We start from the raw sequence: 27,423 nt of genomic DNA on the forward strand, positions 1-27,423 counted from the left end.
GGCTTTCTCTACTAAAATAACATATAGTCAAAGAACATGCTTATATGGTCAAGACACTAGACCGGTTCAAAACGTGTTAAGAGAACACTAGCTTTTTCCATAAACAAAATACATATGATTTTACCTTTGCAAAACACAGGGTCTAAAATAATATTTACTATTTACATTTTAAAGAAAAAATAGAAATATTTTTTAATAATAAAACTGTTAAATAGCTACTGAAAAATAAAACAGGAATAATATAATTAAATAAAAATTTTAGATTGAGTCACAGACTAAGTCACTCTCTTTAAAATGTTTGTGGCACTGCCCAAAATTGTGCAAGTAGTTAGAAATTACCGGTCGTCCTCATGATAAAATAATCTAATTGTCGTGCGCTGTATCAAAACACCACTGTATTGTAGCGAACCGTCAAATACACCCTCAAAATAGATATCGTAGATGGAAATTTTATATAGTGAAAACTGAGTTTTTTTTCTCAGTATGAAAATATGTATTTCTCCCGTTAATTCAATCACATTATGTAGACTAATAGAATGAAAAAATAAAATGAGAAGAAGGACGTTTTTTGAATCATGGGGAATAGTTGTTGAACGTGTCCCATAAACCGATATGACTAAGTTATCAATTTCAATTACACACGTTTCTCAAATAAATTAAAAATAAATAAAATAAAAAAATAATTATTTTATTAAAAAATAAAGTGTCACACCACACTAACCAACTCGAATCAAATGGACGATGCGTGTGTATAGTTGGGTTAAGTGTGTCTCCTCACCCAGGGACGGACCCAATTGTTTTAATGTGGGGGCTATAGCCCCACTAACAAAAATATTACCTTTTAAAAAATTAAATTATTTTTTTTAATTTGATAATTATAGACTAAAATAGTAGAAAAGCCTCCACAAAATTAAATAAATCTAGTTAAAATGATTATAATATATGTATAAATATTTTTTAATAATAAAAAGCCCTCACAAAGAAAAATTTCTAGGTTTGTCACAGTCCTCACCCATTCACATAAAATTGAGTACTCCTTGGAGCCCTATCCCATATGCCAAAGTTGCACCTTATATACCCTAGTAAAAAAGAGCTCATATCCCATGTGGGACTAATGATATTTCACACACACTAGGACACTCTCATTTTGTTAAAAAATTCACTAACTTTGTGAAAAGTTCCAATATTTGCATCTAACAATATCATTCAACAATAAGATTGAACATAAATAAAGATATCTTTCGATTTGAACCTCTAGGTAGTGAATACAATTTAGATTCTCTTAGAGTGACCCGTAGTCTTGAACTCTATCTTTAATATTGTACCACCCAACAATATTTTCAAGGATATAATCAAAAGCCCGTGCATTAATGACCATGCCCGTTTATCCTAGTATAGTGAACGTTTTAGAAATTTTGCCTAAAATTTCATAGAAAACGGCCCCACTCTCACATTCACATAAGTAAGCCTATCAAGAGTACTCTTGTAGCTCGGTACTCCACTCCACTTGGAGTATGGAACTCGTTAAAAACTTCTATTAACTCATAAATTGCTTTAGGATTTCATGCTTTCGCATGATCTCACTTTATCACTTCATAATTAACTTGTTATTATTTATTGAATCTATTTTTTGGATTTCCAGTCTATAGGTCAGGTTGCTATTATTATTATGAGTGATTCATCAATCTAAGGACATGCAATAGTCACTTTCCCTTTTGATGTTTTAAGAATTTTCTCTCTAGCTAAATTTTTCATCAAAGGATTAACCAAATTATTATTAGTGCGTACATAATTCACTCTAACAACTCAAAAATTCTCTAACAGAGCTGTGCACCTGTTAAAAAATTCATTTATATATATTTATATATATATATTGGGGAGAGCCTATTAAGTTTGAAAATGTTGGATTAATTTCTTTTCAAGTCGTGTTTTGCTTGACTTTGTTTTTACTAAACTAATACATCAATACAACTTGTTCAAATATATAAATATATGTTAATACGTACAATTATATAAATTCTAAACTGCACATATATAAATGTACATATTAATTATATAAATATATATAAATATAAAGTGATATATACTAAGCTACCTAATATATTTGGCTTTCTCTACTAAAGTAATACATAGTCAAAGAAGATGCTTATATGGTCAATACACTAGACTGGTTCAAAACGTGTTAAGAGATCACTAGCTTTCTCCATAAACAAATACATATGATTAATAATTGCAATTTGCAATGCTTTTACATTTAAAAAAAAAATTACAAAATATATTTTTTAATAATAATACTATTCTTTGAATCATCAATAAATTTTAGCAATTATTAAGGATTATTTATATATATATATGGTCAAAAAAAAAAAAGTCATATGAATGATCTTAACACGTTTTTAAGCATTGTCGATCAAACATCTTTCTTCTATGTATAAACATATATAAATATTTCTAGTTCCTAAATTGGCTGCATAATAATTATTTGATATATATATATATATACGATGAATTTTATCATGGATGATGATCAATTACATAATTCAGAGGTAATTATAATCTTATTTATATATAAATATATATCTAATATTAAGTAGTTTAATTATGACTTAATTATATTTGTCTTTCTTTAATCTAATAATTATAATTTTTTTCTTCTTCTTCTTAAAACTCAGGATATGGAAAGTGATTATTCAGATACTAATACTAATTTGAATAAGCCAAGAGTAATTAGTGAGAAATTAACATATTTTCCAGATAAAATAATTGGTCAAGGGAGCTATGGAAGCATTGTATTTGAGGGTTTATTCGACGGTTCAAGTGTTGCTGTGAAAAGGCTTCAATTAGAATACTACAAAATAGTTGGTAAAGAGATTAAGGCTCTCGAAAAATCGAAAAACCAACATCCAAATATTGTGAGGTATTATGGTGTGGAAAAAGATTCTAATTTCTTCTACATCGCTCTCGAGCGTGGTGTTTGTGATTTGGATGTGTTCATGAGATTGTGTACCTCTAGACATGATCCTAATAATGTTTCTCCTTCGGAATTACTACTACGCAATTCCTTATTTGGAGATCATCGAACGGTACCATCTATCAAATTTTTATGTCGTCCTACTCATTTCTTAGTAAAATTGATGAGGTAATTAATAATTATTCGCACTTAATTTTTAGAACTAATTATTAAGAAGGGTATAAATTTATTTTCCGGTGTAAATAAATTTTTAGGGCATGGCGTGAAAAATATGTTTTTTTTTTCGAACAAAGTATTTTATGAGAAAATTTTAAAAAAATATATGAGAAAATTAGTACAAGATAACTGATTATCCTAAGAGCTAAGGGTAAATTTTTATTTTTTTTTTTTGAATAAAAATCATAAGATCTATTAATTAATAAATTCGTTCAAAACAATAAAACGCGCTTCAGAGGAACAGTCAAGAGGTAAGGGTAATTGGTTAGGCACCTTTACGAATTTCTTGTACATTGCAATTAATTATTTGAGCTCTTTAATATATTTTCAAAAAATTCAAAGTACTTTAATATATACCAATCATTAATTACAAGCTATGTGTATTAATTTATACAAATGTGTATATATACTTTTATTTATATTTAGGCATTTTACTCCCTGAATTTTGATATGTATCAAATGATATTCTTTGAACTTTTTAAATCGTTAAAAATTCTCCATGAACTATTCAGATTGTTGAATTGAAAGACTTTTGATCTAATTTCATTCAATTATGCTCATGTGGCACCGATTGTCCATATACTAACTTGTGCCCTCGAACTTTGTTTTTTTACAGAATTATGTCCCTTAAATTTTAACTTATACCAAATTATACCCTTTAAATTTTCATCCACGTCAGACTTTTTTTAGTAAAATTAAATCTAACAATCTCAATAGTTCGAGGAGAATTTTTAACGACGTAAAAAGTTCAAGAACAAAATTTAGTATATGTCAAAATTCAGGGAGTAAAAATCCAAAATAGCCTTAAATTTATCATGTATTAATAGATTTGTTATATATATGCAGGGATATTGTGAAAGGTGTTGAATATTTACATAGCTTGAAAATAATGCATCGTGATTTGAAGCCTAGTAACATTTTGATATTTAAAGAAGAAGAAGAAGATGAAAGTGGTATTTCTATATGTGCAAAGATTTGTGATATGGGCATAAGTAAGCCACTTCCTTATAATAGATCTTCAATCACTAACACATCATATGGCACCAAAGGTTGGCAACCACCTGAAAGAATCAACATTCATGATCAAACAAACAAGATAAGCACAGCCGTCGATATGTTTAGTTTAGGTTGCGTACTCTCTTTTTGTATCACTGAGGGGCGTAGCCACCCCTTCGACACTCGTGATGGTCGCAATCGTAATTCAAACATTGCTGATGACAAGAAGAACTTGGAGTTCCTCTCATATTTCGGAGAAGCTGAAGATCTCATTTCTAAATTAATAAGTAAAGATCCTAAATCGAGGTAACGCTATCATCATTTATCTTTTCAAACATTAAACGTTGGAAGCATATTATTCGAAAAATTTACACAAAATAGTATTTTTGATAAAATTTTAATAAATTTATGTTTAAATAATTTTTGTTTGTATTCATTAAATTCTACATCAAAAATAAAAAGAGTTTAAGTTTAACAAATAAATACATAAGTTTAATTTTTGACAGTAATAATACTTAAATTATATTTCTAAATTATTCGCATGTCATTTTCTTATTGATATATTTAAACTAATATTTTTTTAAACAATAAATATTTAACGAGCTGTACCAATCAGGAATTACGCGACAATAACTTACTTAACAATTAAGAATCAAGTACTTACAGAAGTTTCATAATTATAACTTAAGTATTATTCTATTATTTTGTCTAAATTAATATTATCTATATATAATTTGCCTTACAAATGTAGGCCAACTGCAGCCGAAGTGTTGCTCCATCCAATGCTATGGAATTCCAATGTGAGAAACTCTTTTTTATATGACATAAGCAATAGATTGGTAAAATTGGGTAGGAACTCTGAATTTTCAAAAGCATTGGAGGGAATTGCCATATTTGATGATTTGGATAGAAAGATCTTGCTTATACCAATTATAACTTATAGTTATGAATTTTCGAAAACGTTGAAGACAATGGGAGGAACACTTCAAAGCTACGATCTTCGTTCGAAAAGGCTTTTGCTAACGATAGACGAGAGCAAAAATATTTCACAAGAGCAACTCGAAAATAATTTGGCGAATTACGGTTACGATCACTTTCGCGAATGGAATTTTATAGACTTGTTGCAATCTCTAGGAACTTTGACTCACATCAATATTGAAGGAAATATTATTGAGGTATGTATGTCCCTTAATTTAATTATTAAGCAATATTGTTGTTAGAGTACTCACAATAACTAATGTAAAATAATATTTTTTAAAAAAATATATATATTTAAAAACTAAACAAAAAATATTTTACATTTTACATTATTAGATGTTGTAAACTATTATTTTATTTTTAATTTTTTATTTAAAATTTACTATTTTTTTTTACTTTATGTTTATAGAATAATAATACTTATTGCTCTAAACATGTTTTATTAATTATTTTAGTAATTTGTAAAATGATAAATTTTAACTAAACACTACAAACTAAAAGTAAAAAAGTTAAGACTAATTATAAATTATCATTCCTATTGTGACTAAAAAATCTGTGGCTAAATACAAAAATTACAATTTTGTTGTGACTAAATGTACTTTTCATCATAATATTTGTTGTGACTAAAACTAAATTAGTGACAACTTATATCCATATACTATGTTTTAGTCACAAGTAATTTTTTGTTGTGACTAAAAGTCACATTTAGTCACAAAAATTTATGTTGTAATTAAAAAATTATCATTAAAAATAGCTGTTTTTTGTACTAAAAGTATTTTAAAGAAATAAAGTATATAAATTGTTAGGATTGCGATCTCGGTAAAAAAACAAAGTAGTTATAGAACACATTTTTATTTTTTAAAAACACAAATTTTACTTTCATTTTTGTGACTAAAAATTAAAAAATAAAAGTATTACCAAACACTCCCTAAATTTTTAAACTTTCCAATACCAATAATTAAATTTTATGTGTGATTGAATTTTAAATTGGATAGGTAATTTTTTACTTAAATAATTTAATAAAGAATATTGTTTGTTTTTTAAATTAAATATCGAATTCATTAAAATAGCTTAGCATTCTGAGTATAAAAGGTTTTACAACTCAACCGAACTAGGAAAATAAACAATGCTACAACCAGCATGAAACTGAGAGTTCCTAGCAACAAAGTGTGCTACTCGATTTGTTGATCGTCTAATGAAATATAAATGAACATGTGGTGAATCCTCACCCTCAAAACAAGAAACACAATTCAAAACTAAAACCAATCAAAAAAACCAAAACTTGAACTTAATTGAAAATAAGAGAAAGAAAACTTAACTCAATAATGAATGAATAGTAGATCTTTATTGAATAGAAATAGCCAGTAGTACACAATAGAATGAGTACACAATAATTCATCAAAAAAAAAAAATCTTTATTGAATAGGAATAGCCAGTAGTACACAATAGAATGAGTCCAAGATTACAACTCAACACAGTATAAGTAATTATAAAAAAATGCCTCACATTGAGGGAAATCACTTCAAGAGTGATACTCCCTTTTACATCCCTCCACACACACTCACTATGATCTTAGAATCTCTCTCTCTCTCTCTCTCTCTCTCTCTCTCTCTCTCTCTCTCTCTCTCTCTCTCTCTCTCTCTCTCTCTCTCTCTCTCTCTCTCTCTCTCTCTCTCTCTCTCTCTCTCTCTCTCTCTCTCTCTCTCAATCCAATTATTTGTTCAAGAAATACGGACCGACACGGTACGAAAATACTGGGCTTACGGGTCGTGCCAGGCCTACCCTTAAAAAATATTGACACGACAGGACCCATATTAAACTGTAGCACGGCAGGACACGACCAATTTTTTAAAAAGCACAAATAAATACTGACCAAACCAACACGACACGTACGAACTTACAGCACTGATCGAGACCAAACATTTTTCATACCTAAAACGATGAACAGAAGCAACCGAGTGAACAACATAGTTAAGTAAAATTGATATTAGATTTCATATTAAATAATTCTATAAATGAATATCATATTTCATATATTTTATTGTAAAAAATGTCAAAATAAATTTTTACATAATGTGAACTAAATTATAAACACATAATTTTTTCTTTTTAACAAAAAAAATAAAAAAAGAACAAGTTAATCAGATTAGTTGTCCCCACTTATCTTTATCTAAGTCTATCATTGCCCATGTCTTTATTTGTTTTTAACTTTTGTATTCATTATAGTGCTTTTATAATACTATAATAATTAAATTTATATATATGTTCAGTTTGATGGTCAACATTTAGATGGATACATTGCACCAAGATTTCCGAAAGTGTTTATGGAAGTGTACAAAGTCATACTCAATCACTACAAAGAGGAGGAAGAGTTCAAGAGCTATTTTGAAGAAGGCATGCATGCATAATGAATATATGATTATGTAAGGGATAAGTTGAAAAAATACCTTTTATTTGTGTCCATTAATCAAAATACTCTTATATTATATTTCATTGAAATATACCTAATTTTGTGAGTGACTTGTCAAATATACCTCCACTTTTCCACTTAAGTCTAGCATATAATTTACATTAATTTAAGGGGTATAATAAGGACATCATCTATAAAAGTAGGTATATCTTAAAGAAAATAAAAATGAAGGTAAAAATCAAAACAAATAAAGTAAAGTGGGTATACAATGTAATTTCCTCATTATGTAACATGGTAACTAGGGTCGGCCTTGAGTTGTATTGGGCTTGGAGAATGATAGATTTTGAGAAAATTAAATTATATATCTATTTTATTTTACTTGTTTAAATTTTACCTTCATTTTTATATTCTTTAAGATACACCTACTTTTATAGATGATGTTTCTATTAGACCATTTTGGTTAATGTAAATTATAAGCTAGACTTAAGTAGAGAGTGGGAGTATACTGGGCAGCTCACTTATAAAAGTGGGTATATTTTAATAAAATATAATATGAGGATATTTTTCATTAATGGATACAAAAAAAAAGGTATTCCTCAACTTATCCCATAAATTTTTGAGAAATTTACACCCGGTACTATTTTCTCATTTTTTTACAATTTTACTGTTATACGCCTAAATTTATTCTTTTACTGCCTATTTTATATACTGTATACTGTTTTTTTCTTAAATTTAAACAAGCCCATGTGATATCCTCTCCAATATTTATTTAAACAATTAAATAATAATTTAATTAAAGAGATTTAACTACTATAAATAGAAGCTTAATTTGAGAAATCAGAACATCACATTCTGCACTGAAATTTCGAAATCTATAGACATAAAAAGGAAACTAATTTTTCTCTCAGTTATTCTTACTCATGTGTTGAGAACTCAAAAAGAACAAGGTTATACACTTTATCCTAATAGCCTACACTATTACTTATGTGTGCTGGATCTTCAAACTATGTCTGATGATGATTGTTGGCAACTATTTTCTAGACATGCTTTTAACAATATTGGCTCAAATGTACAAATGGAGTTGGTAGACATTGGCAAGCAAATTGTTAGAAAGTGCAAGGGCCTTCCTTTGGCAGTGAAATTAATCTCAGGTCTTCGGTGATCGGTGTCAAATGTAGAAGAATGGAGAACAATCCTACAAAGTAATGTATGGGAGTTGCAATTTCAAGAAAACTAGAACAACAACATTCTACCAGCTCTATGGTTAAGCTATCACTTTCTATCTAGACACTTAAAAAAATGCTTTTTCATTTGCAATCCGTTTACAAAACAATTTTTTGGGGTTCCTCAACCTCGCAATTTCTTCCACACTGATGCCAGATTTGGACTAATGGTATCAAATGATTATTATAATCTTATGATTAACTATAAGGTGGTCAATATCAATACTGGAGTAACTGAGTCTACAACTATTGTACCGCCATACTCATTCCATTTAGCTATTTTTTCTTCTGAGACCGGACAATGGAGTTACTCAACTTTTAACTGCGCGATTAGCTCTTTCGAAAAGATGTTGAATTATCCAAAAACTATGGCCATAAGCAATGATACCAACTAATTGAATTTTCAAAAGTAATAGGCCACTTACATTCATTGCAACCTAAGATACACATTGGGTTAGTTCGAGAGAGGTTGCGCTTGTCGCAGTTCTTCTGTGAAGAAGTGTGTAGTTGGAATTTGGTGCATTATCACAATAAAATGATGATAAGCTGTACGAGTTTGTCGCACAAGATTACTTTGCTCGCTTTTCATCCAGATGATGGAGATGTGTTTTTCTTTTCACGCTCCAACAATGATAATAATGTTGAAGAAGATGTTGAATTTTTTCAATGCCGAATGGTTGGTAAAAATCACAATCAAATCGAAACTCTTCTTCATCTTCCACGTAGAGTACTTGGAAGAAGAACTAATGTTGTTTCTCTATTACATCCTTGGTGCCCTACTCGAATTCCTAATGGCAATACAACTTCCTAGTATAAATATTTCAGGACCTCATGATTATTGAAGAATAATAATCTTTTAATGTGCTTTTACAATGTCTTTTTATTTCTGGTTTGTTTGTTTGTTTAGAGTAAGGTTGAGAGAGAGAGAACATTGTTTGTTTTCAAGAATCTTTATGTGAAACAATTTTCAATTTTTGCATATTTTACTTCAATAAACTCATCTGTTGTAATGATTCATGTCTCTAGTCCATGGATTATACTATTTTTTTTTTTTTGACAAAGTGATTAAAATCACTCATGAATTTACGACGTCCACGTCCGCCACTGGCGCTAGAACCTCCTCTAACCAGGATAACTCATCGTCTAACCACAGAGCATGTTTTGCCAACCATGAGCCGCTAAAATCTTAGAGCGAGCCCCATGGGACAAAACTGCCCCCGGAAATTTAGACAATAAAGCTATAACATCTTCAAACAACACCGCTAACTCAATAAACTACTGAAGTTCCACCTGAAAAAAACATCGAAAAACAGCATAAATCTTTAATTAGAAAGCTATTCAAACTGAAGAGAATCAACCAACCACCAAGACTAGACAACTAGATCTCCCTATAAAATACTATAACTAGCCAAAGGGATTACCCTTTGGCTAGTAACAATTAAATTATAGCATTCTTCATAACCTTCAAAGGATCCCTATTCCTTACTTTTACCCTTTTAAAATCAAACATAAATAAATTTTCCTTTTAAGTTTAATACCCATTATTCCTTAAATATTCAAAATATTATACTATTTGTCTATGTGATTAAGAATGTTTTTAAAATAGTAAAGGTATTTGGGGGTTAACGGTTTTCGAAGTATAGCTTGTCTATTATTTTAAGAGAATCACATAATTTAAGAAAATAATTTTTAAAAAATATCAGTAAGATGTTGAGCATCACTCTTACCGAATAATAATGCTCTTATTTTAATTTAAACATATATGTTTTTTTGACCAAAAAAAAATGCTAAAGGAGTGTATAGATGCCATTCAATAACTAATTATAAAAAAAATCATTAACTAATTATAAAATGTAATTTTGAGATGTAATGTGTCGTTTTCTCTCTTTGTCTTTCTTTCCATCCACTGTTGTTGACTTTGATATAAAAAACAACAAACAATAAATCACACAAATATTTTTTATATATACATACATATATGTTATTATAAGAGAGAGAGAGAGAGAGAGGTGAGAAGAGAATGAGAATGGGAAAAATGGAAAATAATAATGATGAAAAAATGTCATTATTTGAGAGCAAAAAAGGTAGAGGAAGAATGATATACAGAGTATTTGGTTCATCTATATTTGTTGGTATTTGTGTAATTTGGTTTTACAGATTGAGTTTTATACCAAAACAAGGCCAAATTGGAAGATGGGCTTGGATTGGTTTACTTGCAGCTGAACTCTGGTTTGGTTTCTACTGGATTTTAACTCAATCTCATCGTTGGAATCAACTCTATAGAAATACTTTTAAGGATAAGCTTTCTCAAAGGTAAATATAAATAATATAATTAATCTCTCTTCAAATATAATATATAATATGTTTAAAATAATAATAATAATAAAAAAAAAAGGTTGTAACTCTAGTTCTTTTGAAAATGGTAAGATCTTCGGTGCAAGAAGAAGAAGTTGATTCGAATTTTCGAAGAACAAAAATTAAAAATAATGAATCGGGGTCTTCTTTTACTTGTATCGAATAGAACATGTTGAGCTAGTAACTACATTAAATGATTACGAAATTAGAATTTAATTTTGTATTTTTTAATTTTTAGTGGAATTTATATTATTTCAAGTTTCATCTATCTTAAATTTTTACCATATAATAATATGTTCTTTAGCTCAATTTATGTAACAAAAAAAAACATATAGAAGAGAGATTGTTATTGTTACTATCTCAAACTATTTTTCTCGACAATTGAAAACTGTCGAGATAAGGGCATCCTATCCTATCTCGACAGCTTGTACTTCAAAGATAGGTTAAATTAAATTAGCGGTTATTATTCGTTGAGTAAGATTTATTTATTTTTTTGTTGTAATCCTTGTTTGTTTGGCTTGTTAGAAAATGTGGTCCAATAATAATTTATTTTGCTCACCAAAAAATAAGAAAACAACTAAAAAAAATCAAAAATCAACCTCTCAATAATTAGAAAAATAAAAGTTTAAAGAGTAAAAAAAAAATCTTATTAATAAAGTAATTTTGTAATTTTTTTTCTTCAGATTTTTGGTCTATTTTATAAATTTTTCTTAAATTAATTAAGCAATTATTAATCGTTGAATAAGATTTATTATTTATTTTACAGTGATTGTTTGTTTGGCTTGTTAGAAAATGTGGCTCAATAATAATAATATTATGTTATTATATTTTATGTGACAGATTTGATGATAGTGAATTACCATGTGTGGATATATTTGTATGCACAGCAGATCCAACAATAGAGCCACCATTAATGGTGATAAATACAGTTTTATCAGTGATGAGTTATGATTATCCAAGTGAGAAATTGAGTGTTTATTTATCTGATGATGGAGCTTCTGATCTTACTTTCTATGCCCTAATAGAGGCTTCAAATTTTGCCAAACATTGGATTCCATATTGTAAGAAATATCAAATAGAGCCAAGATCACCAGCTGCCTATTTCAAATCCAATATTTCGTCTTCTTCGTCTTCTTTTATAAAAGATTCTCATGATCAAGCTCGTGCATTTGTTATTATCAAGGTGAGTACTATGGTTGATACGAATTTCGATTTTTGTTTTGTTTGGATGTTCTGTGTTTTGTATTATTAGTTGTTTGAACTCTGTGTTTTAAAGAATTAATTTTTGAACTCGGTGTTTCGTTACAAAATTTAAATTATTTAGATCTGATTTTGGTCAAAATATTTTTTAGGCCTATTTTTTATAGTATAACTTGATTTGAAAACTATGTTGACAAAAATCGAATATCTTAATGTATAATTACAAAACCCTATAATAACTTTGCATATAAAAACATGTCGTAATATTTTTTATATATAATTTTTTTATAACGGTTTTTGTTATAGTTACAACAACATTTCAATAATATTTTTTTAAAAAAAAAATCTAAATAATTTACAGTGTCGAAAGTAAGTTTCAATTTTTTAAATAGTAAATTAAAATATTAAGAACTTTGTTGTCATACTCCAAATTATTTAGAATTTTTTTAAAAAAAATCTTGTTTGAATATAATATTTCTTTTTACACTATAGAGTCCAAACAAGTTGTTGTGATTGAAAACAAAGTGAGTCAAAAAAAAAACAAAAGAAAAAAGTGTAAACACTAATAAATTACAAATAATTTGATTAAAATTGGATTAGGTATTTGTTCATTCTTGACTAATTATTTTATGATGTAACATGTATTATAATACTTTTTGTAAAATGGTCTCCCAAGTACATTGGACAAGACCTATTTTTCACCACCTACTACAACTCTTTACTTATTTAAGAATTGTTTATAAATAATACAAGTTGTTATATATTATAATCACATGTTGTCCAATTTTGATTTTAGGAAATTTATGAAGAGATGGCAACTAGGATTGAGAAAGTGACAAAATGGGGCCAATTATCAGAAGAAGACAAGTCAAAACACAATGCCTTCACTTTCTCACATTGGGACTCATCTTGGTCTAGGAGTAACCACCACACCATTCTTCAAGTACACACATTTATATATATATAAATAGTAATTTCTAGATTTCAATAATGAAAAAGATATCTTTTTTCTTTCTCTTTCAACTTCTTTCTAATTTTATGATAGTTACACACACAAACATAACATTTCTAAAACAAATTTTTTCAATAGAATAATCTTAATAATTTAAAAAAAAAATTCAAAAGTATAATTTAACACATATTTAAAAAAAAAATAGAGGAGAGGTAAGCCGGCCTTAAAATTTAATGAGTCATAAGAAAAAAAGTTATGTATTTTTAAAAGGAAAAAACAAATTTGGGCTCTTGAGCTAGGTGGGCCCTAGCCATAAGCCCAGTCGAGAAAATTACATTGTATACTCACTTTACTTTATCTGTTATAATTTTTACCTTTATTTTTATATTCTTTAAGATATACCCACTTTTATAGATGATATCCCTATTATACCTCTTAGATTAATATAAATTATGTGCTAGACTTAAGTAGAGAGTAAGAGTATATTGGGTAACACACTCATAAAAGTGCATACATTTTAATGAAATATAATATAAAAATATTTTTAATTAATGGATACACAAAAGATATATTCCTCAACTTATCCCTATAAATTATTCGAAATTTGTGCATGATCATGCCATAAAAAATTAGAAGTGAGTGGTTAGAGTGTCTTGGCATGTTTTCTATTTTGATAACTTCTTAGCATGTTCTCTTGCATTGTTTTATAATTTATATATTTTTTTAATGAATAATAATAAAAAAAAAAAACTTAGAAATAATAATTTTCTTTAATTGTATTTTATTTATGTCCAGATAATAATTGATGGGAGAGAACAAAATGGGAAAGATGTTGGTGGTTGTACACTGCCAACTTTAGTATATTTGGCAAGAGAGAAAAGGCCACAATTTCACCATAACTTCAAAGCTGGAGCTATGAATGCATTGGTACAAAATATAATATTTATCTAATTATTATATATAAAATGATAATTTTCTAGGTTTAGAAATCTTTGTATAGAAAAATTAGTATTTTTTTAAGGAGCGGCATAAATATTTAAATTAATTTTAGGTTACAAACAAATATTTTTGGCAGTAATATTACTTAAGTTATATTTTTTAAACTTCTATAGGTACCTGATTATTAAGTATCAAGTTATTATCTACTTGTCATTTTCTTATTAGTATATTTGAATATTATTTTTAAATAAAAAATAAAAATATAATGACCTGGACCAATTAGGGACTGCCACGTGATCATTGACTTGACATGTCCATAAAAGTTTCAAAAATATAACTTAAGTATTTTTACCGTAAAAAATTAAATTTAAGTAATTTATCTGTAATCGGAAGTTAAACTTAAGTATTTATGCTGCAAATTATTTTTGAAATTATAAATAATTCAATTAGAATTCTGGATAACAGAATTGACTTGTCTATACTGAAATCAAATTTAAAAATTTAGTTTTGTAACACTAGATGATGATTGTGTTTGTGATCTTAATCTATAATTGCAGATTAGAGTATCTTCTGAGATTAGTAATGGAGAAATCATTCTTAATGTGGATTGTGATATGTACACAAACAACTCTCAATCCATAAAAGATGCCCTTTGTTTCTTACTAGATGAAGAACAAGGCCATGAGATTGCATATGTACAATTCCCACAAAAATTTGAGAATGTTACCAAGAATGATTTGTATGGTAATGATCTTAGAACAATAAGTAGTGTGAGTCTCTACACAACTCAATTTCATTAAAGAACCCAAAATAATAAGTTTTTATTTTAGACTTATATATTAACTCTTTATATACTTGTGATCTTTTAAGGTTGAATTCCATGGTCTTGATGGCTATGGAGGGCCCCTTTATATTGGAAGTGGTTGTTTTCATAGAAGAGATGTTCTTAGTGGAAGGAAATTTGGTACCAAGTTTGAGAAGGAAGAGAAGAAAGAAAACCGAGAAAGAGAAAGTGTTCGAGAGTTAGAAGAGAAAGCGAAGGAGCTAGCGAGTTGTTCTTGTGAGAAAAACTCTCTTTGGGGAAAAGAGGTTGGTTTGTCAATCTCCACTCATATTTATTATTATAATGTTTATTTTTTATTATTTAAATGTTTATTATCTATGTGGGATCCCATTTTGTCAAGTTTAACCAAAAAAATGAAGTTTAACAATGTTTGGTAAATTTGTGTTTTTGTTATGATGAATAATAGATGGGATTGAAATATGGATGCCCAGTTGAAGATGTAATAACAGGGCTATCAATCCAAAGCCAAGGATGGAAATCAGTGTATTGCAATCCAACAAGACCAGCTTTCTTAGGTGTGGCTCCAACCTCATTGGACCAAGTGCTTGTGCAGCACAAGAGATGGTCAGAAGGTGATCTTTTGATCATGTTGTCCAAATACAGCCCAGCTTGGTATGCTTACAACAAAATCAGCTTAGGTCTTCAACTTGGATATTCTGCCTATTGTCTTTGGGCTCCTAATTGTTTGGCTACTCTCTATTACTCATTTATACCTTCACTTTACCTTCTCAATGCCACTCCTTTGTTTCCAAAGGTAATAATTATTTCATCTCAAACCTTATTGTTCGAGTAATCGGTGAAAATAGATTGTTTTTTAGTGTCACTCGATAAAATATTTTTGTTTCGGTACTTTGCTTTTAAAAAGTAGCGTACGAATTCGGTGTTAAGAATTACTGACAGGGTTTCGAGTCTATCGAATAATATCTTTTTGGAAGGTGAGTATAAGAAAATGTTATTTACTAAACAATATTGCGTCAGGGCTGGCCCTAATAGTGTTTGGATTTTAGGAAAAAAAATTATTAGACCCTTATTCTGATAATGTGTGGGTACTTTTAAAATTACCAAAAAAATTTATGTATCTTTCAAATGAAATTATTTTTTGGGAGGTTTGAGGTGAGTGGGCCCTAGGTGCAAGTCTAACCTGTCTTAACCCAAGATCAACCCTGTATTGAGTATCATGTTGTAAAACCTAGCAAAATAAAGTAATTTTTGTAAGAAAATCTTTTTATGATTGTTGACATAATTTCACATATGTTACTTTAATAAACTCATGTTTTGTAATGATTTCAGGTCTCTAGTCCATGGATTATACCATTTGTCTATGTGATTTTTGCCAAGTACACATATAGTCTTGTAGAATTTCTATGGTCTGGTGGGACAGTCTTAGGTTGGTGGAATGAGCAAAGAATTTGGCTTTACAAGAGAACAACATCCTACCTATTTGCCTTCATTGACACAATTCTAAACTTGCTTGGAGTTACAAACTCAGCATTTGTCATCACGGCCAAAGTAACAGACGAAGATGTCTCTGAGAGATTCGAGAAGGAAATCATGGAATTCGGGACAACCTCACCGATGTTCACCATACTTGCAGTGCTCGCCACAATCAACCTCTTTTGCTTTATCGGGGTAGCAAAAGAAGTAGTCGTCGGAAAGGATATTGCCAGGGTTTTCGAGACTATGCCTATGCAAATTTTGTTGTGTGGGGTTTTGATCCTAATAAACTTGCCTTTGTAGTTTGTACAATGGCCTTTTTCTTAGGAAGGACAAGGGAAAGATGCCTAGTTCTTTGACAGTTAAATCAGTTGCATTTGCCCTATTTGTTTGTACTAGCTTTACATTTATGTATTGAATAATAATTCATTATATTGTTGTAAATCTTCTTCAATATTAATGCAGCATCATACCCTTTCTTGTTTTCTTGTTTTCTTGTTTTTGTTTCAAATGAAGGGCTTATTTTAATTTGGGCTCACTAAGAAAGTTTAGAGGATTATAAGAAGAAAAAACAAATATAACTGTAAATGAATAAAGCTCTAAATGAGAAGAAAAGTTGAGAAAGGGCTTAAATACTTGAGCCTAATTAAGATTTTTGTTCCCGAACATTACTAAATTATATCTCTTGAATTTTTTAAGCAGTTAAAATTCTCTCTAATTATTGAGATTATTGAATTCGAGAATTTTTATTATAATATTATAACAAATAACTTATATTAATATTTCTTTTTTAAGAATTTAAATCATATTAATCCATAATTTTGGTGAGTTAAAATAATCCTGCTACTAGGAGATTATTTTTTAATACTCTGGACAAAATTGTCTAATCCTCTAATAGTTTCCCAAACATGAGACTAGATAATAGTTTCACATTAATGTACATGTTATGATTATAAGAGTTAATGTTATTTTGATCCTATATTTTTTAAAAATTATCAATTAAATTTTCTGTAAAATAGTAAATAAAACTTTTTAATTTTTAAATAGTACAAAATAGTACTCTGAATTTAATTTTTCGATAAACTTTTTTTTTAATATAACCAACCTAAAGATAATTTCTAACACGAATAAAAAAATATATCCAATTTTATTATAAAAGCTCTAGATCAGGTTATTATTAACTTTTTTTAAAACAAAAAATCAATCCAAAGTACTATTTTTTACCATTTTAAAAAATACAAAATCTAATTTATCATTTAACGAAACAAAAAATCCAATCAATAACTTCTACAAAAGGATCCAAAATAATTATTTCCTTTATTGCAATTAAGTAAAAAATTCTGCATATTTCAAATAGAATCCGTATCAGATGCTCTTTGGCATTTCACTTCTAATAATGTAAGAATAAAAATTAATAATTATAAATAAATTAAAGCTCAAAATCTTAAGAAATTCTCCTCAAAACCTTAAAAAAAAACAAAAGTTAATTAATCCTCATTTTTGTAAGTGTATAACTTACAACAACCTTGGCTCTAGGACAAGGCCATTTTTTATATATGTAAAAAAAACATGAAAAATACTAAATGTGCATAGTTGGAAATTTTGTATCCTACTACTGAGGTTGCTGTGCTGCCAACCAAGGTTAGACCCTAGACATTCCGAGCTTCTTTTCAAAAAGGCGTCGAAGAATAAAAACTTGGAGAAAACTCGCTCCTACTAGTGCGGCCGATTCAAAGAAAGCCTTCTGAACTGCTCTCTTGCCCATTGACTCATTCACTGCATTAAGAGTTGCAAAAGAAAGAACCAAGTCAAACATCGAAAATTACTATTTCTCGATTACTAAAGTTGTTCGAAGGCTTCTCGAGAAAAAGATGAATGTAGTGATAAGATCAAAATCGACGAAATAGATTGCTTAGCGTTGCCATCGAACGAAAAGGAAGAAAACAAAAATCATGGAAGAAGAAAATCAGTTCATTTATGTTGGTTATTTTTCTTTCTTTTCTTTCGTATTAGATTAGATAAGGGAGAAGAGAATTCTTTTCAATAATTAGTTGGAACAATATATTTTCGAGACATTTTATAATTCGGGAACCATTTTGCAAAATCATGAGAGCTACCTATCAAGCTAAGAATCCTTAAGTTAAATTGAGCAAAAAGATTTAGAAACCGAATTAGATAGATAAATACATACATGTTGCTTGTCTTTCGGTTTGAGCTTCGAGCCAATGTTGTTCAAACTGAACGTTCCATAGAGCTTCCTCCAACTTTTGAATATGTTCTAACAAAGGGTTTAAGTGCTCTGCAAATTGACACAAAACTCATGTAAATCTCTGCATTGTTAGCCGAAAAATGAAAAAGAAAATCGAATCCATATTTTTGATAAAAACAAAATTCTTACCATCTTTCGCGTGTTGGTCAAAGTATGAAAAATGGTTAACATGTACATCAAAATCTATGGTTTCATGATAAGGAGATTTGTTAGTAAAGCAAAATCGGTGAACTCCTTTTCGTTGGGCAACAAATTCGAACTTTTCACTCGTTTTGTCACGAAAATCGTGGATTTGATCTCCTGTTGGTCCTTTCACCTAAGAAAATTTCAAGAAAAATCAGTTAAAGATGTGAAGCAAAAGATCAAAGTTACTTTCAATCAGAGAATTCGAACGAAATATAATTCTTCGAAAACAGTTCTATACATTCTTAAGAAAAGATTAAGGGCTACCCAAAAGACAAGATTTCAGAAACAATTCCTCTAATCTCCCTTACATATCACAATCTTGATTAAAATACGAATTAATATTCTCTAACTTGAAAACCCCATCTGCATAAATCAAAAACACCATAAAAATCTGCATAGGTACCAAGTAAAAATATTGCTAAGAGGCACTTGTGATGTTGCCCAATACAACATCACCTTACATGTCATATCGTCATTAATGGTACAATTTAATATCGGATCTCAAACATATAAAACCCGCTACTCAATTACATCAATCAAATAATTATATATATATAAAAGATGCTATCTAGCAATGCTCAACAAGACTCAAAACTTTCAAGCATGCGGCTTCTGAGAGTTTGTTCTCACAAAGTCTTAGGTAACGTTTGGTTAGAAGGAATGAAAACATAAAAATCAGAATGGGAAATCAGAATAAGAATGGAATCAAACTTAAAATACATAAAAACAAATTGATGAATAAAATTATCAATTTTTTTTTCTTCTATTTCAAATAAAATAGTCATTCTACTAAAATAATAGAAAAGTCTTATTGAAATGATATTCCAATACTTTAAAATAAAACCAAACTACGGAATGGAATAAAAATTGTTTTCTTTCCATTCCAATCGACTTCATTACATCAAACCAAACGCCAACTAAGGTTCAGTTCTATCCAAGGTAACATAAAACAATCTATGGTTAAGTATGTCATAACTATGTTATGTGTTACTGTGTTAGTGATAAGGAGTTCACCTCTTACAATCTATGGTTAAGAACACAAACTAACAAATCCAACATATACATATAAGAAACCATAATTTACATACATTATATATATATAGTGGATGGATTAAAAAGACAAATTTTACATACCACGAGGTCAACACCTTCTTGACTATAATGCCAAGAAGAATCGATCTTGATGACAACAAAAGAAACATGAACTGTATCTCCTTCATACTGAACATCATGAGAAAAACACTCTTCTCTATCAACAACAAATCTAATCCCCAAAGTTGTTTCCACACTCAACAAAAAAGCCACCAAAATCCATAAACCCCATTTCATCATCTGCACATTCAAACACAATTCTTAAATAAAAATCAAATCTTTTTTCATTTCCCCTTAAAAAAAATCAAAACCCATAAAATAATTTTATGAAAAATTGAAAAAGGGGAAAAGGGGATTTCAAAAACCTAAAATTTCGTTGAATTTGAATTGGGTTTTTTATATCAACATGCAAATATACCAGAATTGAATTAAGGGGAGGAATAAAAATTAGAACTTTACAGAAATGATTTACCTTTGGATATTTTGATCTCGAATGCTAAAGATGTGATTTTTGTATAATTATATATACAATAAGTTTATGTATGTATATATGTAATTGAATCGATCTTTTGCTGTGGTGATAAGCTATTGGTTTTTGGTAAACGAATTTGATAAGTTAAACGACAGCTCATAGAAACTGGAGTTTCGATCGAAGTAGTTTTGTTAGGATTGATTGATTGAGCTGTTTTGAGTTTGAGATGTCGTTTGTTGTTAACAAAAAAGTTTGAGATGTCGTTTTTAGAGTGTTGGGCCGCTTTTGGCAATTGGTTTGTTGGCCCATATAAAGAGTTCATGGGCCCAATTTATAATGGGCTTTGATTCAATACTCCTTGCTTCCAAAACTCGTTTTAAGTTGGATGATTGGGTACGTGAAGTGGGCTAATTACTTCTTTCTATTCTAATTTCTAACCTCTTTCTCGTTTGCTTATATAAATTGGGAAATTGCTATAAAGTATTAGTGGTATTTAGCATCTTCTTATGTGTTAATATCGTTATTCGTTTAATAAAGTATCAGGTTATCATGTAGTTTGATGTAATAACTTTTAAAGAATATCATAATCAATCATAAGGCGACATGTTTAGAGGTGTTGAACGTACCACTGGTGCTCAATAACAATACTCATAAAACATAGAATACTTCACACAAACTATTTAAAATTGAACTTTTTTTACATTTTAATTTTTATAGAATTTTTACTTTTTTTCCTTTAAAAAAAATATTATTTTCACGTTACTTTTTCGTAACAACAATGTGAAAATAACATTGCTTTATAAACAACATAAAAATAACCATCCAAATTTTTATTAAAGTTTAAATCTATAAAAATACATAAAATTAAACTTTTGAACGACTCCATTTAAATTCAAAATTAAACTTTTGATTTATAGAACATGTTTTTCATAATGTATATACGCTTTATATTGTTTAAAGACTATTGCTATTGAGCACTAGTGATATCCAACACTTTTTATTAGTAACGCCCAATGATTAATTAACGATATTCCTTAAAAAAAATTCTTATGTAAATGATAAATTTGTAAACTTAATCACAAATATGAGCACTCATTAAACCTAAATATATTCTTTCTTTTTTCAATCAAAATATTTTTATTAACATATAAAACAAAATAGCTTTTTTTAACACTAAAATATTCCCCCTTGCCCTTTGTTAAATTTGAATTTTGAATAAAATTTTCCCTTATAATTATTACATGTTTCATATAATTACAATTTTCTAAGAAATAGCTAAACATATTATATATCTATTCTATATAAAATGTGCCTATATAACAGAATTCTTAGTTTTTGAGAAATTCATGGGTCACTTTTTATTTATATATAATAAAATAAAAATAAAATAAAACCAATTAAATCCAAAAAAAAATAGAGTTCTAGATTTTTTTAATTACCGTATTTCTAATCATATTTGATTATTTATGCCTCTTTTATAAACCCTATTTGATTAAAGTTAAGATTATAAGATTAATTCAAATTATTATAATCTTAATATATGAACAATAATTTGAATTAATCTTATAATCTTAACTTTTTAATTTAATTACTAATTATTTGTCACGTAATTATTAAGTCTTTTTTCTCTAATTTTCCTTTTGTTGATGATGCTAATTTATTCATTTTTGATTTCTACAATTTTTGTGTTCAAACCATTAAGGTAGTGTTCTACTAGGGGATTTAACGAGTTTCACCCCTTCGCTAATGGCCTCTAAGAGTTCAAATTCCAGTATTGTATAAATCTTCAATTTGTTCTATTTTTTATATTAACTGAAATTTTGCTACTTTTTTTTAATTTACAACTTTATTGTTTATATCTTATTAGGGACATTCATAGAAATTTGGGTTTCTTTGAAATATACAATTAATGAGCATTACTTTTTGATCATAGTGTGTTGTCTATGGTTGAAAACCTCAATAATCTCTATCATTTGATATCAAATAAAATAAAATTATCATGATGTATACATTATAGTTATTTAATGAGTAATTAGTGTGTCGAAATTGTCAAACTGATATTTAGAATTGTTTCTTTGTCAAAATTAATATTAAGTATATTTATATGTTTATAGGTTTATCTATTTTCTCTTAGATCAATCATGCTCATATAGCAAAAAAATCATACTCATACAGACATGTTATTTTCATTTTGTAATTTAGATCTTCTTAGTCATTATTTAGTTCACTTAAACCTTTTCCTATTACAAAGATCTGTATTACATGTATTATTTATTTTTGACTATGAGGAGGTGAATTTCTTTATTGGGAAACATATAGCGTGACAAATTATTGTTCATATATTGAATAATTATTTTTGATTAATGGGATTCATATATATAACTGATTAACTGTGTATATTGAATTCTTTATTCAAATAATTATTTTTGATTTTTACGTGATTATTTACTGTTCATATATCTAGAATCCTATTTGATTAAAGTTAAGACTATAAGATTAATTAATTTGAGATTTCTTCCTATACACATAATAATAATCTCACCTAATAACTAATAATATTTTTGCTTTAATTTTTTATTATATCACTTTCAAATAAAATAGAAAAAAACTAATATAAAATTTAGTATACGTGCCTCGCACGTATCTTTTTACTAGTATATATAAAAAGTCATTAACTTTAACATTAACTTTTTTAACACACTTATATCATTCTATTTTTGACATAAAATAGTATACAAAACAAAACAAAATTTAACACTAAATTTACGAGTAAATACTATTTTAAATCTTGTATTTTACAAAAATTACCAATTGAACCATTTATTTTGTTAAATATTAAAATAAATCTTATACTTTCCAAAATGGTAAAAATATGACCGTAAACTCAATTTTCAACAATTTTATTTTTTAATATAACCAACTTTAAGACAATTTTTAACACGAATAGATACAGTAAATTTAACAAGTTTTGTCATAACATCTATAAATCAGATTATTATTAAATTTTATTTTAACAAAAAATCAGTTCGAAGTCCTATTTGTACAATTTTAGAAAATACAAAATTCATTCTATCATTCAACAAAACAGAAAGTCCAATTAGTAACTTTTACAAAACATAGGGTCCAAAATAGTATTTACCCTATATATACATATTTTAATTATTAAAAAAAGGAATAGGAAAAGAAAGTAAGAAGGAAATATATGAAGATAAAGATTATAAAACATTGAGAGGTAAAGAGAAAAAAGACTTTGCATCCAATATAATCACCACATAAGACAGTATATTTATATAGATACAGCAAGTGTTATTGTTGTTTTCTTTTCTTTTACTTATCTCCACTCACTCACTCACAACTCTAATTTTACAACACAGAAAGATAATTTAATTCCAGACCCCATAATCCAACTCAAGATCTAGAGCTCCTATCTTGTTTGTATGTAAAAATCTGGTGGAACAACTTGTAAATAAACAATATTGCTCTTTTGTGGAAGAAGCTTCTTGGAGAGAAGTAAAAGAAGAAGAAGAAAGAAAACCTTTTTTTCTTTTCAGGATTCTGCAGGTGGATCTTGAATGCAGCAAAACCATTTTTTCTGAAATATCAATTCAATGGGACCAAAAAAACAAAAGGGTAACAATAATTAGATCATGAAGATGTTTTGATGAGACAGTTAGTTTTACTTGGGAGAACACTTGAGATTTCGGTTAATCACAGTTTTGTTAAAAGAAACAAATAGAAAAATGAGTTATGTACCAAACAAGATGATGAGAGTATAAAGATCATATGATATATAATTGAATGAAATCTGTTATAATGATGTGTTGGAACAAAATTTCATCACAGAAGGCCAAATATTAGCCCAACTGTTTGAGCCCGAAATCACCATGATGGCCTCTTGATATAGTGAGTACAGAGTGTCCAGGCACTTATTTTGCTCGCCTTTAATTTCGGACACTCAGAAGATCCTGAACTCTGCAATTACTATATCAAGAGAGTATCACAGCGATCTCGAACTTGCACCTAATTTGAGATCTATGTTTAGGAAGATAAGCCAATCAATAAACAGAAGGTGGCCTGAAATTTGACATGTTACTGTTTAATAGTATTAGAGTCAAAATCTTGCATTTGAAGGCTATAATAATTGCCCATCATACTAGAGTCACTAAAAATGGAAAAGCTTTCCACTTTTACAGAAAAACCAACATTTACTAATGGGCAACTAAGATTGTTGCTTGCCACCTACCATGCCATTAATAAAAGAGGATAAAATCACTAAGCAAATAATAATAAGCCATTAAGAACAGCAACAACAACTTACAGACTGAGGAGGCTTGGCAGGATCTGCTGCTGGCTTGATATTAGAATCGGTCTTTCCCGGTGATTCAGGTTTGCCACCTGTCTTCTTTTCATCTCTAGCCTTGTTAAAGATTACAGTAAATCCCTCGGCTGAAGCAGGATCGTTAACATCCCATTCACCGAATTTTGGTAGCGGTCGACCCTTTTCCTGCTTGCAAAAATTGCACCAAATTTATACATGTTGAGTTGAGTCAGTAAAGAACAGCCAAACAATAGATTATTAAACTAATTATACATTTATCAAAAGTACCCAAAGAAAAAGGTTTAAGCAGAACAAGGGTCTAGTAAAATCAATTGTAAGCAGAAAAACAAAGGACTCAAGCATTTTATGCAGCCACTTAAAACATAGTATAGCGAAAAGAAAAAATAAAAAAGAGCTTCCTTATGAACATGTTAACCATTACTATTTCTAACAGTCTCCGAAAAAGCATACACACAACTAGAATCCAAGAACAAAGTAGCATCTCCAAACTTCCTGGCCACAGTTGAGTATTAAGGATTTACCTTGGATAATATACCCCATTAGGTTCTAGATATTGAATAACAGAACCGATCTGGTATATCAATGAGATTTAATTACATGGCATATCAGCCTTTCCTAAGAATCCATAAATGTGTTTAATTGGTCATTCATTGTTCATAAGTTTACTAGTCCTCCTCAAATCCTAACATGAAATCTAGGATATACAGAGTTCAATACTACATGGGCATCTCAGCCCTTCATAGATCTACACCTGTGCATATAAACATAGTTTCTCTCCAACTAATCTTCCTTCATTTCCGTCGATATGCCAGAAGACACAACACGATTCATCCTTAGCTATCTACACCCTACTCCAATAACTACATGGTAATGTACATTCTTCCTATTGTTTCATCTTTAAAGCTAAAAAGACTCCGCTAAACTTTTCAGAATTTTTTTGATAGAATTCCATAGCAAATTTTCCAACAATAATCAAAATTCTCTTTATAGCTTGGCATTGAAAATCTGTGGGAAACATGTTTCTCGGGAAGAGATGGGAAACATGCTCAATATCATGATTAAGTTTATTTTTAAGAAACCAAACAACTTTGGGTATCACAAATCAAAAAAATAGAATCCCAAATTATTGGAATAACCCATCATCCTTATTCCTAACCATAACAAGCTCAAATGCATATAAATTAACAGAAGAATAATCCCATTTAAGTTTTTATGCCAATCAATTTCCAGTCAGCATATATTATGCCATTCCAAGTTACCAATACAAATCCAAAAGGTTCACTAATTTAAAGTTTCAGTTACCATAAACAGTTTGGATAAGTAACTGAGTCAAAAACAAAAAAACAAAAGTAAATAACCCATTTGACTTTACTGACTTTATAAAGGGTAAAAGTCAGATGGGTTCAGTAAGATTCTAAAAGAAGCATATAATGATAACTGAATAACCAGTAAAAGTAATATGAACACGTATTTCAGACCCACCTCAACTCTATCTAACCACCAAAAGGCAAAGAAGAAAGAAAATGCCTCAGCAAAGAAAAAATTGACACAAAAATGGAAAAAATTTAAAAATAAAATAAAAAAAACATTTGTTAAACATTCAATCAAGTTGAACAAAAAAAAAAAAAAAACTAAGCAGGAGAATAATCCAAAACTAATTACTAAATTTGCAAAGACCAATATAAATTTCTTCATACCCTTCAAAATCAAATTAAAAATAAAGCTAATTTAATAATAATGCATTCCACCACAAAATTCCACTAACATGAAAAAAAAAAAAGATTCAATTTTTAATCCCAAATCATCAAAATCCACATAATAATCCTCATAAAACCAATAATTAAGAACCCCAAATCAACAGATTAAACTCTAAAACAAATCAACACCGTATTAACTATCCATAACTCGATCAAAAAACCAAACCGAATCGAATCAAACCCAATAAACTTCAAAAAAAAAAAAAGAAACATATATATATCTATACAAATCGCGGTTTTTATAAAATTGATCAAAAAAAAGAGATTACGTACCGACATGAATTCGTGCAAAGAAGGAACTTTTTTTCCGGGAAAAGAAAATGACTGTTTAGAGAGAGAAAGATGAGAGAGAGAGAGAGAGTAAAGTTTGGGCCAGAAAATGGGCCTAATATGAAAATCTGGTGAGAATTTAGGTTAACGGTTTTTAATTAACGGAGTTAATATAAACAAGAAGAGTCAATACACGGCGTCGTTTTAGTGTTTGTTTGCGTTAAAGTGAACAAGAAGAGTCAATAAACGGCGTCGTTTTAATATTGGTTTGCAGTAAAGTGAACAAGAAGAGTCATAAAACGGCGTCGTTTTATTGTTGGTTTGCGTTAGAGTGAATAAGAAGAGTCATTAAACGGCGTCGTTTTAGTGTTGGTTTGCGATAGTCACTAAACGGCGTCGTTTTCATGTTGGTTTTTCGCTAAAGTGGAATTAGAAGAGTCAAGTCAACGGCGTCGTTTTAATGTTGGTTTGCGGTAGAAGAGTCATTAAACGGCGTCGTTTTTTGATGTTGGTTTTGAGT

The 27,423-nt window shown here is 28.7% G+C and overlaps 4 protein-coding genes across 5 annotated transcripts; 2 read left to right on the forward strand and 2 right to left on the reverse strand.

Moving 5' to 3' along the window:
* Positions 1 to 2,372: 2,372 nt before the first annotated feature.
* On the forward strand, positions 2,373 to 8,325 carry LOC115724629 (serine/threonine-protein kinase/endoribonuclease IRE1a). The gene is made up of 5 exons (XM_061116820.1): positions 2,373 to 2,546; positions 2,673 to 3,139; positions 4,034 to 4,489; positions 4,935 to 5,358; positions 7,432 to 8,325. Exons 1-5 carry the CDS (start codon positions 2,505 to 2,507, stop codon positions 7,567 to 7,569), a joined length of 1,527 nt encoding a protein of 508 aa, XP_060972803.1. The 5' UTR covers positions 2,373 to 2,504; the 3' UTR covers positions 7,570 to 8,325.
* A 2,431-nt stretch (positions 8,326 to 10,756) lies between these two features.
* On the forward strand, positions 10,757 to 17,004 carry LOC115695578 (cellulose synthase-like protein E1). The gene is made up of 8 exons (XM_030622636.2): positions 10,757 to 11,107; positions 11,990 to 12,332; positions 13,146 to 13,292; positions 14,097 to 14,228; positions 14,798 to 15,010; positions 15,111 to 15,329; positions 15,491 to 15,838; positions 16,375 to 17,004. The coding sequence occupies exons 1-8, from the start codon at positions 10,815 to 10,817 to the stop codon at positions 16,819 to 16,821; spliced, it is 2,142 nt and encodes a 713-aa protein (XP_030478496.2). The 5' UTR covers positions 10,757 to 10,814; the 3' UTR covers positions 16,822 to 17,004.
* An 809-nt stretch (positions 17,005 to 17,813) lies between these two features.
* Positions 17,814 to 20,742, reverse strand: LOC115695685 (transmembrane emp24 domain-containing protein p24beta2). Its single transcript, XM_030622749.2, has 5 exons — positions 20,538 to 20,742; positions 20,108 to 20,305; positions 18,917 to 19,103; positions 18,710 to 18,817; positions 17,814 to 18,294 (listed from the first exon to the last, which is right to left on the reverse strand). The coding sequence occupies exons 2-5, from the start codon at positions 20,303 to 20,305 to the stop codon at positions 18,161 to 18,163; spliced, it is 627 nt and encodes a 208-aa protein (XP_030478609.1). The 5' UTR covers positions 20,538 to 20,742; the 3' UTR covers positions 17,814 to 18,160.
* Positions 20,743 to 23,770: 3,028 nt separating this feature from the next.
* On the reverse strand, positions 23,771 to 27,054 carry LOC115694857 (protein NOI4). Of its 2 annotated transcripts, none has more exons than XM_030621958.2 (3): positions 26,907 to 27,054; positions 24,856 to 25,041; positions 23,771 to 24,129 (listed from the first exon to the last, which is right to left on the reverse strand). In XM_030621958.2, the coding sequence occupies exons 1-3, from the start codon at positions 26,910 to 26,912 to the stop codon at positions 24,085 to 24,087; spliced, it is 237 nt and encodes a 78-aa protein (XP_030477818.1). In that variant the 5' UTR covers positions 26,913 to 27,054; the 3' UTR covers positions 23,771 to 24,084. The 2 variants fall into 2 exon arrangements, with proteins under 2 accessions (XP_030477818.1, XP_030477817.1); XM_030621957.2 differs by having other exon boundaries at positions 24,856 to 25,044; positions 26,907 to 27,037.
* Between the last annotated feature and the right edge of the window lie 369 nt (positions 27,055 to 27,423).

Source organism: Cannabis sativa, chromosome 6 (assembly GCF_029168945.1).
Source record: "Cannabis sativa cultivar Pink pepper isolate KNU-18-1 chromosome 6, ASM2916894v1, whole genome shotgun sequence".
Lineage (NCBI taxonomy): Eukaryota > Viridiplantae > Streptophyta > Magnoliopsida > Rosales > Cannabaceae > Cannabis > Cannabis sativa.